This window comes from Vidua chalybeata, chromosome 1 (assembly GCF_026979565.1).
Source record: "Vidua chalybeata isolate OUT-0048 chromosome 1, bVidCha1 merged haplotype, whole genome shotgun sequence".
In the NCBI taxonomy this organism is placed as follows: domain Eukaryota; kingdom Metazoa; phylum Chordata; class Aves; order Passeriformes; family Viduidae; genus Vidua; species Vidua chalybeata.
In genome coordinates this window covers 153281390-153294505 of record NC_071530.1, presented here as the reverse complement: position 1 = coordinate 153294505, position 13116 = coordinate 153281390, and the positions used below count along the sequence as shown (strand labels likewise).

Below are 13116 nucleotides of genomic sequence, written 5' to 3'. Positions count from 1 at the left end.
CGAATTTCGGTGCAGAGCCAAGGGCACACCCCGGCCCAGGGAATGGAGCCGGGCTGGGAGAGCCGGGAATGTTCATCTGGGAGGGAGAACATTCCAGGGACACCTCAGAGCCCCTCCCAGGGCCTAAAGGGGCTCCAGGAGAGCTGGAGAGGGACTCCAGACAATGGCTTGGAGAGACAGGACACAGGGAGTGGCTCCCCACTGCCAGAGGGCAGGGCTGGATGGGATTTTGGGAATTAGGAATTGTTCCCTGTGAGGGTGGGCAGGCCCTGGCACAGGGAGCCCAGAGCAGCTGTGGCTGCCCCTGGATCCCTGGCAGTGCCCAAGGCCGGGTTGGACAGGGCTGGGAGCAGCCTGGGACAGTGGGAGGTGGCACTGGGGGGGTCTGGAGGGTCCCTTCCCACCCAGCCCCGCTGGGGTTCCCTGTCTGTGCCAGGGGCTGGAAGTGCAGCTCTGGAACGGCCCCCCAGGTGTGGGCTGTGCCCCAAGGACAGGCAGCCTCAGCAGGACGCAGGTGCTGCCACACCTGGCAGAACTGGCACCGGGATCTTGCGTTCCCACTCTGGAGTATCCACGGCACCGAGGAGATCCCCGAGGGAGGGCACAGGGCCCCCGGGTTTTATAAAGGACTTTGGGCCACCGAAGTTCACCGCGGGCAGGGAATTCCAGGCTGGGAGCAGCCGTGCCAGACCCCGTGAAATCCATGGATTTACGGGAGGGCTGCGCAAGGCAGTGCCGGGGAGGGGCTGGGATGTGCTGGAATGTCCGGGACACGGGGTGGGGCTGCCCTGGGGGACTGGGAATGGGCAGCTGTGAGGAGCCCCTGGATCCCTCCCCCTCGGCTTCCCTGGAGTCAGGAGTCACGAGCAGTCTGGAGCAGAGCCCCCCAGTGGGACTGGGCTTTATTGATTTGTCAGGTGGGGGTAAGATTGATTCCAGGTGGGAACATTGGCACGGCTGGGGATGGAGCAGGGCTGGGAATAGAACAGGGCTGGGGATGGAGCAGGGCTGGGGATGGAGCTCTGCTGGGGATGGAGCTCTGCTGGGGATGGAGCAGGGCTGGGGATGGAGCAGAGCTGGGGATGGAGCAGGGCTGGAAACGGGGCCGGGGGGGCCCAGCAGGGCTGGGGATGGAGCAGAGTTAGGAATGGAACAGGGCTGGGGAAGAAGCAGAGTTGGGAATAGAACAGGGCTGGGGAAGGATGGAGCAGGGCTGGGGATGGAGCAGGGCTGGGGATGGAGCAGAGCTGGAAACGGGGCCGGGGGGGCCCAGCAGGGCTGGGCATGGAGCAGAGTGGGGAAGGATGGAGCAGGGCTGGGGATGGAGCCCTGCTGGGGATGGAGCTCTGCTGAGGATGGAGCAGGGCTGGGCATGGAGCTCTGCTGGGGATGGATCCCTGCTGGGGATGGAGCAGGGCTGGGCATGGAGCTCTGCTGGGGATGGAGCTCTGCTGGGGATGGAGTGGGGCTGGGGATGGAGCAGGGCTGGGGATGGAGCAGGGCTGGGCATGGAGCTCTGCTGGGGATGGATCCCTGCTGGGGATGGAGCAGGGCTGGGGATGGAGCTCTGCTGAGGATGGAGCTCTGCTGGGGATGGAGTGGGGCTGGGGATGGAGCAGGGCTGGGCATGGAGCTCTGCTGGGGATGGAGTGGGGCTGGGGATGGATCCCTGCTGGGGATGGATCCCTGCTGGGGATGGATCCCTGCTGGGGATGGAGCAGGGCTGGTAATGCAGCACGGCTGGGAATGCAGCGCTGCTGGGAATGCAGCACGGCTGGGAATGCACCCTGAGCCAGGGATGCAGCCCAGGCTGGCTGAGCGTGGATTAAATCCCGCTGGGATGCAGCTGGAGCGACGCCACTGAGCACGAGCAGCGGGGGCACACGGAGCTCCAGCAGGGACGGGAACACCAGCACGGAGCAGGAGGCCAGGGGCAGCTCCCCACGGCACAGCAGGAGCAGCAGTGGCACTGCACAGAGCAGGGTGCCAGGGCTGCATTCCCACAGCACAGCAGGAGCACAGAGCAGGATTTCAGAGCCTGTTTTCCCTGGCACAGCAGAAGCAGCACCAGCTCAGCACAGAGCAGGATTTCAGAGCCAGCTTTCCCTGGCACAGCAGAAGCAGCAGGAGCAGCATCAGCACGGAGCAGGATGCCAAAGGCAGTTTTTCCTGGCACAGAGTGAGTGGCAGGAGCAGCACTGGCACAGCACAGAGCAGGGTGCCAGAGCCAGCTTTCCCTGGCACGCAGGAGCAGCAGCAGCACAGAACACCATCAGGATTTCAGAGCCAGTTTCCCCTGCACAGCAGGAGCAGCCGAGAGCAGGATTTCAGAGCCAGCTTTCCCTGGCACAGCAGGAGCAGCACCAGCTCAGCACAGAGCAGGGTGCCAGAGCCAGCTTTCCCTGGCACAGCAGGAGCAGCAGCACTGGCACAGAGCAGCACAGACGAGGGGCAGATTTCCCTGGCACAGCAGGAGCAGCACAGCACAGAACATCAGCAGGATGCCAGAGCCAGCTTCCCCTGCACAGCAGGAGCAGCACTGGCACAGAGCAGTGGCACGGAACACCAGCGTGGTGCAGATCACCAGGACAGCACCAGAGCTGGATTCCCCCAGCACAGTCTGAGCAGGAGGAGCAGCACCAGCACAGAGCAGGGTGCCAGGGGCAGATTGCCCTGGCACAGCGGGAGCAGCACTGGCACAGCACAGAGCAGGATGCCAGAGCTGCATTCCCACAGCACAGCAGGAGCAGCAGGAGCACAGCACACCATGCCAGAGACAAAATTCCCTGGCAAGGCAGGATGCCAGAGGTGGTTTTCCCTGGCACAGCAGCAGGAGCAGCACCAGCACAGAGCAGGATGCCAGAGCTGGATTCCTCTGGCAGAGCAGGAGCAGCACCAGCACAGAATGCTGGCATGGAACACTGGCATGGTGCAGATCACCAGCACAGTGCCAGGATCTCCCCAGTACAGTGGGAGCAGCACCAGCTCAGCACAGAGCAGGATTTCAGAGCCAGCTTTCTCTGGAGCACCAGCACAGCACAGAGCAGGATTTCAGAGCCAGCTTTCCCTGGAGCAGCAGGAGCAGCAGAGAGCAGGATTTCAGAGCCAGCTTTCCCTGGAGCAGCAGGAGCAGCAGAGAGCAGGATTTCAGAGCCAGCTTTTCCTGGCACAGCAGGAGCAGCAGAGAGCAGGATTTCAGAGCCAGCTTTCCCTGGAGCAGCAGCACAGCACAGAGGAGGATTTCAGAGCCAGCTTTCCCTGGAGCAGCAGGAGCAGCAGGAGCAGCAGAGAGCAGGATTTCAGAGCCAGCTTTCCCTGGAGCAGCAGGAGCAGCAGAGAGCAGGATTTCAGAGCCAGCTTTTCCTGGCACAGCAGGAGCAGCAGAGAGCAGGATTTCAGAGCCAGCTTTCCCTGGAGCAGCAGCACAGCACAGAGGAGGATTTCAGAGCCAGCTTTCCCTGGAGCAGCAGGAGCAGCAGGAGCAGCAGAGAGCAGGATTTCAGAGCCAGCTTTCCCTGGAGCAGCAGGAGCAGCAGAGAGTAGGATTTCAGAGCCAGCTTTCCCTGGAGCAGCAGCACAGCACAGAGGAGGATTTCAGAGCCAGCTTTCCCTGGAGCAGCAGGAGCAGCAGGAGCAGCAGAGAGCAGGATTTCAGAGCCAGCTTTCCCTGGAGCAGCAGCACAGCAGAGAGCAGGATTTCAGAGCCAGCTTTCCCTGGAGCAGCAGGGGCACAGCACAGAGCAGGATTTCAGAGCCAGCTTTCCCTGGAGCAGCAGGAGCAGCAGAGAGCAGGATTTCAGAGCCAGCTTTCCCTGGAGCAGCACAGAGCAGCCCCACACGGCTCTTGAACAGAGACAATTCCTGTTTGCACTTTTCTCCACATCAACATGTCCCTGGCAAAGGGCAGCACTGGGGTGGTGATGGTGGCAATTCCCCATCTCCAGGCCAGGGACTGACATTCCAGTCACCGTGGCAGGAATGGGAGGAACAGGCAGCAGGGCTCTCTCCCAAAGATGCTGAGAGATTTTGGAAGGCTGTAGGAGAAACTGGGGAATGACAAGGATTCTGTGGAGCATCAGTGGGATTCCTGCTGATCCACGTGTGTGGATCCAGGTGGTGGGTCAGGAGTTTCTTCTCAAGCCATGCCATGTCCAGCTCACACAATCCCAGCTCAGGGTGAGGGTTTTGAGCACAGGCAGCACAGTGGAGACCTGGCGAAGTTCGGGATGGAGAGTGGAATGTGGCAGATGGGAAGCTCCACAAGGGCTTTCCAAGCCTGCTCCTCCCCTCCCTCCCCTCAGCAAGGACCATTCCAGATGGCAAAGAGGGAGAAAACAGCTGTGGGACCTGCAGCGAGAGGGGCTGAGCGTTCCCAGAGGGGAATGGATCCGGCTGGGGCTTCCTGCAGCAGCTCCACAAACCCCGCTGGGAAGGGGCTGCCGGGGGTGCTGCCCACTCCCCCACACCTCCCCTCGGGAGCAGGGACCAGGACACGTCCCAGCGTCCCGGGATGGAATTCCTGGTGTTTGCCGAGTCCTCTGTCGGCTGCTGCCTTCCCAGAGCACGGATTGGGCAAATCCCCGTGGGCCCAAGGCCCGGCCAGGTGAGTCCTGCTGCAGCTGGGTGGGTCGGGAGCCCTTTGGGATCCTCCATCCGGCGCCTCGATCCCCTGGGAACGCGGGCTCACAGGGCTTGGGAGCGGTGCTTGTGGAAGGCGCTCTCCAGGAACGCGGCCAGCTTTTCACAGTCGTCCTGAAATCCCACACGCCAACAGAGCCCTTTGCTGGGCTCTCCCAGCCACCTCCAGCCCCCCACAGTCCCCATCCCGAGCCCTTCCTGTGCTGGCTCGAGTCCTGGGGCACGTTTGGGGTGCCCAGGTGAGGACATGGATGGGCTGGAGCAAGTCCAGGGGAGGGAAGAGAGCCCCAGGAGGGGCTGAGGGAGCTGGAAAGGAGCTGAAGCCCCAGGAGGAGCTGGAAAGGGGCTCAGCCTGGAGAAAAGGAGGCTCAGGGGGGGGCTTGTGGCTCTGCACAGCTCCTGACAGGTGGGACAGCCGAGGGGGATTTGGGATCTGCTCCCAGGGAACAGGGACAGGAGGAGAGGGAACGGCCTCAGGCTGGGCCAGGGGATGTTTGGGTGGGAAACTGAAAATTCCTCCTGGGAAGGGCTGTCCAGCCCTGGCACAGCTGCCCAGGGCAGGGGTGGAGTCCCCATCCCTGGAAATGTTCCATTAACATGTGGGTGTGGCCATCAGGGCGACCTCGCCTGTTTGGTCACAGGTTGGACTCAATAATCCTGGAGGTCTTTTCCAAAATTAATGGTTCTGTGATTCCTTAAGTAAGGAATCAGCCTCCTTCCCCGGGTGCTCCCCTGGTTCTCCCACTCAGAATTATTTAAGATCCAGCTAATTAACACGTGCCACAAGGGGCAGTTCCCCTTGGAACAGCTCCTGGAGCAGAGTTTGGAGGGAACAGAAATCCCAGCCCTGCCTGTGAGGGGCTGGAGGAGCTCCAGGGGCTCCAGATTTGGGGACAGCAGGGACTCACCTCGTGGATGAATCCATAATGCACCAGCTCTGTGGCCAAATCCTTGGAGTTGTCAGCTGCAGAGACAAGGAGCAGGAGAACATGAGCATGGATACAGCTCCTGAACCTGGGAGAGCTGGGAAAATGGGGCAGGGAGGGGGGGCAAGGTTCCTGAGCTCCCAAAACACAGCTCTGGACAACGTGTCACTTGGAAAGCCCCAGGACAGTGCCTGGGGGCTGGGGCAGTGTTATATGTAACAGGTATAATTCGCGCCATTTTTTGCATGATATATATAATATTAAATAGTTGTTAGAATGTACCCTTTGGCATTAGAAGCCCCCCTTCTCAGGCAAAACCAGGTGTGTGTTGAAACCCGATTTACAAGTAAAAGGATGTGGCTCGCCAGGAGATGGGCCTTATCTGAGGCGATAAGGAGACACCCAGGCACTGATCATCGCGTGAACGACCCGAGATGGACATCAGGAAAATCCCCCGGGCTGATACATGTGAATACCGTGTTCCCCTAAATGTCATCAAGAGTTTCAACTACTCAGGACTTCGAATTGTTCTGCCTTGTCGCCGAGAAGGAAATCTCATCAACTTATGGGACTTTGAATGAAACAAAGGACTGAATGCCGAAATCCTGGCTTCAGGCAAAATTTTCCCTATGAAAATCGCTTGTACCAGGATGGTGGTGTGGGAGCATAGAGTGAAACCTCCGCTGAGGCTGATCTCTGTGTCTCGCACCCAGCGCCGATCCCGGGCTCGGCGCTGCCCTTTTCCTTGTGGCTGGCTAGTTAGATCTCGATTGCTAAAATAAATTCTTTTTATTTTTTTTTTAATTTGGCTGGATCATTTTTCATTTATAACAGGCAGGAGCAGCTCCCAGGCACTGTTCCCCAGCTTTCTGAGGGAATTGTGGCTGTGAGGCAGCCCAGAGGCTCCTGATGTCCTGGAAGGAGCTGGACCTGCCCCTTTCCCGGGCCCCTCGGAGGAGGGTCCCCCTTTCCCTTGGGAAAGGGTTGGGGATGCTGTGCCCCTGCTGGGAGTGAGAGTGGAGTTCTGGAGCTCACTGGGAGCCCAGGAACTGCCCACTGGGGGTCCTGGTGGGAATGCAGCCCTGCAGTGACCACTGGAGCTTTGTCCTCCCTCCTGCAGTGACCACTGGACCTCTGCCCTCCATGTGCACAGGGTCCAGGTGGGCAAGGGCTGGGACCACACGGGAAAAAGGAAAGGAAGAGGAAAAAGGGAAAGGGGAAAGGGAAAAGAGAAAGGAAAGGAAAGGAAAGGAAAGGAAAGGAAAGGAAAGGAAAGGAAAGGAAAGGAAAGGAAAGGAAAGGAAAGGAAAGGAAAGGAAAGGAAAGGAAAGGAAAGGAAAGGAAAGGAAAGGAAAGGAAAGGAAAGGAAAGGAAAGGAAAGGAAAGGAAAGGAAAGGAAAGGAAAGGAAAGGAAGAGGAAAAAGGGAAAGGGGAAAGGGGAAAGAGGAAAGGAAAGGAAAGGAAAGGAAAGGAAAGGAAAGGAAAGGAAAGGAAAGGAAAGGAAAGGAAAGGAAAGGAAAGGAAAGGAAAGGAAAGGAAAGGAAAGGAAAGGAAAGGAAAGGAAAGGAAAGGAAAGGAAAGGAAAGGAAAGGAAAGGAAAGGAAAGGAAAGGAAAGGAAAGGAAAGGAGGAGGAAGAGAGGAGAGGAATGGGGAAAGGAAGGGGAGGATGAGAGGAAGGGAAGGAAAGGGAAAGGAAGGGAAGCTGGCACATTCCTAATCCCGACGGGCTCCCTGCAGGAACGTACTGGGCAGCAGGTCATAGCTGAGCTGGCGGTGCAGCTTGTCCTCCAGGATGAGCAGGAGCGTGAGCTGCGGAGACAGGAGAGAGCCTGCTCATCCCAGCCCCTGCAGGGCACTGGGAGCTCTGGGTGCTGCTGGGACTGGGAGCTCTGGGGGAACTGGGGGAACTGGGAGCTCTGGGCACTGCTGGGACTGGGAGCTCTGGGGGGACTGGGAGCTCTGGGGGAACTGGGAGCTCTGGGGGAACTGGGGGAACTGGGAGCTCTGGGCACTGCTGGGACTGGGAGCTCTGGGCACTGCTGGGACTGGGAGCTCTGGGGGAACTGGGAGCTCTGGGGGAACTGGGAGCTCTGGGGGAACTGGGGGAACTGGGAGCTCTGGGCACTGCTGGGACTGGGAGCTCTGGGCGCTGCTGGGACTGGGAGCTCTGGGGGAACTGGGAGCTCTGGGCACTGCTGGGACTGGGAGCTCTGGGGGAACTGGGGGAACTGGAAGCTCTGGGGAGGCTGGGAGCTCAGCACTGCAGGAATGTGGGAGCTCTTGGGCAGTGCTGGTGCCCTGGAGCAATTCCAGCTCCCTGCAAGTGCTGGGCTAGAAAAAACGGGAGTCCAAAGGTGTCTGGAAACACCAGGGACAGAGACAGCCTGACACTGCAGGTCTTGTCCCACAGGCTAGGGGAATTCGTGGCTTCTTTGGGAATTCTTTCATTGTACAGGACAGCAGAGAGTTCTCTGGGTGCCATGGAAACTGGCTGAGGCCTTTCCCAGACAGACTTCCCAGTACCATTTCCCAGTCCAATATCCCAAGGAGATTTCCCTTTCCCATCTTCCTGTCAGGTTTCCTGGTCTGATTTCCCAGTCCCATTGCCCAGTCCCATTTGCAGTCCTATTTCCCATTCCCCTTTCCCAGTCCCATTTCCAGTCCCATTTCCCAGTCCCAATCCCATTCCCAGTCCATTCCCAGCGGGATGGGCAGGGAGTGGGGCAGGATCCAGGTACTCACATGCCACAGTCAGATTTCCCAGTCCCATTTCCCAGTCCCAATCCCATTCCCAGTCCATTCCCAGTGGGATGGGCAGGGAGCGGGGCAGGATCCAGGTACTCACGTGCCACAGTCAGATTTCCCAGTCCCATTTCCCATTCCCAATCCCATTTTCCATTCCCATTTCCCAGTCCCATTTCCAGTCCCATTTCCCAGTCCCAATCCCATTCCCAGTCCATTCCCAGTGGGATGGGCAGGGAGTGGGGCAGGATCCAGGTACTCACGTGCCACTGGCTCTTGTCCTCGTTCAGCTCCATGTTGCACTGCATCTGCACCACCTGGAAAAGCCCAGCTCGGGATCAGCCCCTCTGGCTCCGGGGCACTTTGGAATTCCTACAGAAACCCCAGAATTCCTCTCCCGGCTCTCCCCTGGGCCGTGGCTAACGGGAGAGGTGTCCCTGCAGCAGGGATGGGAGCAGTGCAGGAGCTGTCCGCAGCTGGAGCAGCCCTGGGTCTGCCCTTACCTTCCTGGTCTCCACGTCGAAGGGCTCTGGCGTGGGGGTCTTGGCTTTCTGAGGGTCCTCCTGGGGCTGGGACAGGGCGCGGGGCAGGGCATGGGGTCTGGAGACAGCGAAGTTCATCAGGGGGTAAATCCCGTTCCTGTGGGACACGGAGGGAGGACAGGGCTGATCCCATCCCCTGCGGCCCTGGCAGAGCTGGCTCTGGCAGGAGCAGGGGTGGGCAGGGATGGGAGGAGTGGGGACAGGGCACCGAGCACAACTGGGGACAGTGGGGACAGCAGGGACAGTCCTGTGTGCCCGTCCCGGTCCCACATTCCCCTGGGGACAGCAGGGACACTGCCGTGTGCACATCCCGACCCCACATTCCCCTGGGGATAGCAGGGACACTCCTGTGTGCACATCCTGACCCCACATTCCCATGGGGACAGCAGGGACAGTCCTGTGTGCCCATCCCGACCCCACATTCCCATGGGGACAGCAGGGACAGCAGGGACACTGCCGTGTGCCCATCCCGACCCCACATTCCCATGGGGACAGCTGGGGACAGCAGGGACACTGCCGTGTGCCCATCCCGACCCCACATTCCCATGGGGACAGCAAGGACACTCCTGTGTGCACATCCTGACCCCACATTCCCATGGGAACAGCAGGGACACTCCTGTGTGCACAGCTGGGGACAGCTGGGGACAGCAAGGACACTGCCGTGTGCACATCCCGGCCCCACATTCCCCTGGGGACAGCAGGGACACTCCTGTGTGCTCAGCTGGGGAGAGCTGGGGACAGCAGGGACACTGCCATGTACCCATCCTGACCCCACATTCCCATGGGGACAGCAGGGACAGCAGGGACACTGCCGTGTGCACATCCCGACCCCACATTCCCCTGGGGACAGCAGGGACAGCAAGGACACTCCTGTGTCCACATCCCGGCCCCACATTCCCATGGGGACAGCACGGACACTCCTGTGTGCTCAGCTGGGGACAGCTGGGGACAGCAAGGACACTGCCGTGTGCACATCCCGGCCCCACATTCCCCTGGGGACAGCAGGGACACTCCTGTGTGCACATCCTGACCCCACATTCCCCTGGGGACAGCAGGGACACTCCTGTGTGCCCATCCCGGCCCCACATTCCCATGGGGACAGCAGGGACACTCCTGTGTGCACAGCTGGGGACAGCAGGGACACTCCTGTGTCCACATCCCGGCCCCACATTCCCATGGGGACAGCACGGACACTCCTGTGTGCTCAGCTGGGGACAGCAAGGACACTGCCATGTACCCATCCTGACCCCACATTCCCCTGGGGACAGCAGGGACACTCCTGTGTGCACAGCTGGGGACAGCAGGGACACTCCTGTGTGCCCATCCCGGCCCCACATTCCCATGGGGACAGCAGGGACACTCCTGTGTGCCCATCCTGGCCCCACATTCCCATGGGGACAGCAGGGACACTCCTGTGTGCACAGCTGGGGGCACCAGGGACAGTCCCATGTGCCCATCCCGGCCCAACATTCCCATGGGGACAGCAGGGACACTCCTGTGTGCACATCCTAACCCCACATTCCCATGGGGACAGCAGGGACACTCCCGTGTGCCCATCCCGGCCCCACATTCCCCGGGAGCCCAGGCAGAGCTGGGAGCTCCAACCCACCTGACGTCCTCCAGGAACTTGTCGAGCTCCAGGAAGGAAACCTCGGAGTACCTGGGCAGGGGACAGGACAGGAGGGCCCAGGGGGTGATGGGCTGCAGAGGGGTCTCCAGGCTGCGGGGTCTCCCCCATCCTCATCCTCACCTCCACTGTGCCCCGGGCCGACCCTCCCTGCGGATCTCGGCCATCACCATGTTCAGGTCCAGCTCCTTGATCTTCTCCTCCACCACGTTCTCTGGCATCAGATCTGGGGACAGAGGGATGGGGGGGTGTGGGTGCCCTACTCCAGGGAGGGGCTGGGAGTCACTGCCCCCCTCCCCGGGCTCTGCACATGGAATCACGGCGTGTTTTGTGTGGGAGGGACCTGAAATCCCACCCAGTCCCTCCCCCTGCCATGGCAGGGACACCTTCCCCTGTCCCAGGCTGCTCCAAACCCTGTCCAACCTGAACACTGCCAGGGATCCAGGGACAGCCACAGCTGCTCTGGGCTCCCTGTGCCAGGGTCTCACCACCCTCCCAGCCAGGAATTCCTTCCCAAAATCCCATCGAACCCTGTCCTCTGGCAGTGGGAAACCATTCCCCCTTTCCTGCACTCCATCCCTTGTCCAAGTCCCTCTCCAGCTCTCCTGGAGCCCCTTCAGGCCCTGCAAGGGGCTCTGAGGTTTCCTTGGACCCTTCTCTTCTCCAGGCTGAGCATTCCCAGCTCTCCCAGCTTGAATCTCTCCTCTCCAGGCTGAGCATTCCCAGCTCTCCCAGCCTGAATCTCTCCTCTCCAGGCTGAGCATTCCCAGCTCTCCCAGCCTGAATCTCTCCTCTCCAGGCTGAGCATTCCCAGCTCTCCCAGCCTGGCTCTCTCCTCTCTCCAGGCTGAGCATTCCCAGCTCTCCCAGCCTGAATCTCTCTCTCTCCTCCAGGCTGAGCATTCCCAGCTCTCCCAGCCTGAGCATTCCTAGCTCTCCCAGCCTGGCTCTCTCTCTCCTCCAGGCTGAGCATTCCCAGCTCTCCCAGCCTGGCTCTCTCCTCTCTCCAGGCTGAGCATTCCCAGCTCTCCCAGCCTGGCTCTCTCTCTCCTCCAGGCTGAGCATTCCCAGCTCTCCCAGCCTGAATCTCTCTCCTCCAGCTTGAGCATTCCCAGCTCTCCCAGCCTGGCTCTTTCTCTCCTCCAGGCTGAGCATTCCCAGCTCTCCCAGCCTGAGCATTCCGAGCTCTCCCAGCCTGAGCATTCCCAGTTCTCCCAGCCTGGCTCTCTCTCTCCTCCAGGCTGGGCATTCCCAGCTCTCCCAGCCTGGCTCTCTCTCTCTCCAGGCTGAGCATTCCCAGCTCTCCCAGCCTGGCTCTCTCCTCTCTCCAGGCTGAGCATTCCCAGCTCTCCCAGCCTGGCTCTCTCCTCCAGGCTGGGCATTCCCAGCTCTCCCAGCCTGGCTCTCTCTCTCCTCCAGGCTGGGCATTCCCAGCTCTCCCAGCCTGGCTCTCTCTCTCCTCCAGGCTGGGCATTCCCAGCTCTCCCAGCCTGGCTCTCTCTCTCCTCCAGGCTGGGCATTCCCAGCTCTCCCAGCCTGGCTCTCTCTCTCCTCCAGGCTGAGCATTCCCAGCTCTCCCAGCCTGGCTCTCTCTCTCTCTCTCCTCTCCAGGCTGAGCATTCCCGGCTCTCCCAGCCTGGCTCTCTCTCTCTCTCTCCTCTCCAGGCTGAGCATTCCCAGCTCTCCCAGCCTGGCTCTCTCTCCTCTCCAGGCTGGGCATTCCCAGCTCTCCCAGCCTGGCTCTCTCTCTCCTCCAGGCTGGGCATTCCCAGCTCTCCCAGCCTGGCTCTCTCTCTCCTCCAGGCTGAGCATTCCCAGCTCTCCCAGCCTGGCTCTCTCTCTCTCTCTCCTCTCCAGGCTGAGCATTCCCAGCTCTCCCAGCCTGGCTCTCTCTCCTCTCCAGGCTGAGCATTCCCAGCTCTCCCAGCCTGGCTCTCTCTCCTCTCCAGGCTGAGCATTCCCAGCTCTCCCAGCCTGGCTCTCTCTCTCCTCTCCAGGCTGAGCATTCCCAGCTCTCCCAGCCTGGCTCTCTCTCTCCTCTCCAGGCTGAGCATTCCCAGCTCTCCCAGCCTGTCTCTCTCTCTCCTCTCCAGGCTGAGCATTCCCAGCTCTCCCAGCCTGGCTCTCTCTCTCCTCTCCAGGCTGAGCATTCCCAGCTCTCCCAGCCTGGCTCTCTCTCTCCTCTCCAGGCTGAGCATTCCCAGCTCTCCCAGCCTGGCTCTCTCTCTCCTCCAGGCTGGGCATTCCCAGCTCTCCCAGCCTGGCTCTCTCTCTCTCTCCTCTCCAGGCTGAGCATTCCCAGCTCTCCCAGCCTGGCTCTCTCTCCTCTCCAGGCTGAGCATTCCCAGCTCTCCCAGCCTGGCTCTCTCTCTCATCTCCAGGCTGAGCATTCCCAGCTCTCCCAGCCTGGCTCTCTCTCTCCTCCAGGCTGGGCATTCCCAGCTCTCCCAGCCCGACTCCCTGGGCAATGAGCCGGGCTCGGGGTGGCCCCGGGCACTCACACTGGTGGTTGATGAAGCAGTGGGCTGCCAGCAGCTTCAGGGAATGCACCTCGAAGAGCACGCGGTGGAAGAGGAGGTTGTGGGCGGTCGGGCGCTTGTCCGGGTTCAGGGTCAGGCAGGACAGGATGAACTCCTGGGGG

General features: G+C 60.7%; 1 protein-coding gene across 3 annotated transcripts in view; it reads right to left on the bottom strand.

Moving 5' to 3' along the window:
• Positions 1-1302: 1302 nt before the first annotated feature.
• NRBP2 (nuclear receptor binding protein 2) overlaps positions 1303-13116 on the bottom strand; it is a 45375-nt gene continuing 33561 nt past the window's right edge. For 2 of the 3 annotated variants that reach the window (XM_053952509.1, XM_053952528.1), the window contains 7 exons: positions 12977-13109; positions 10600-10702; positions 10459-10509; positions 8811-8946; positions 8571-8624; positions 7311-7374; positions 4759-5602 (listed from right to left, as the gene is read on the bottom strand). In XM_053952509.1, the coding sequence (XP_053808484.1) occupies positions 5409-5602; positions 7311-7374; positions 8571-8624; positions 8811-8946; positions 10459-10509; positions 10600-10702; positions 12977-13109 (735 nt within the window). In that variant the 3' untranslated portion in view covers positions 4759-5408. The other variant, XM_053952518.1, reaches the window with a different exon arrangement.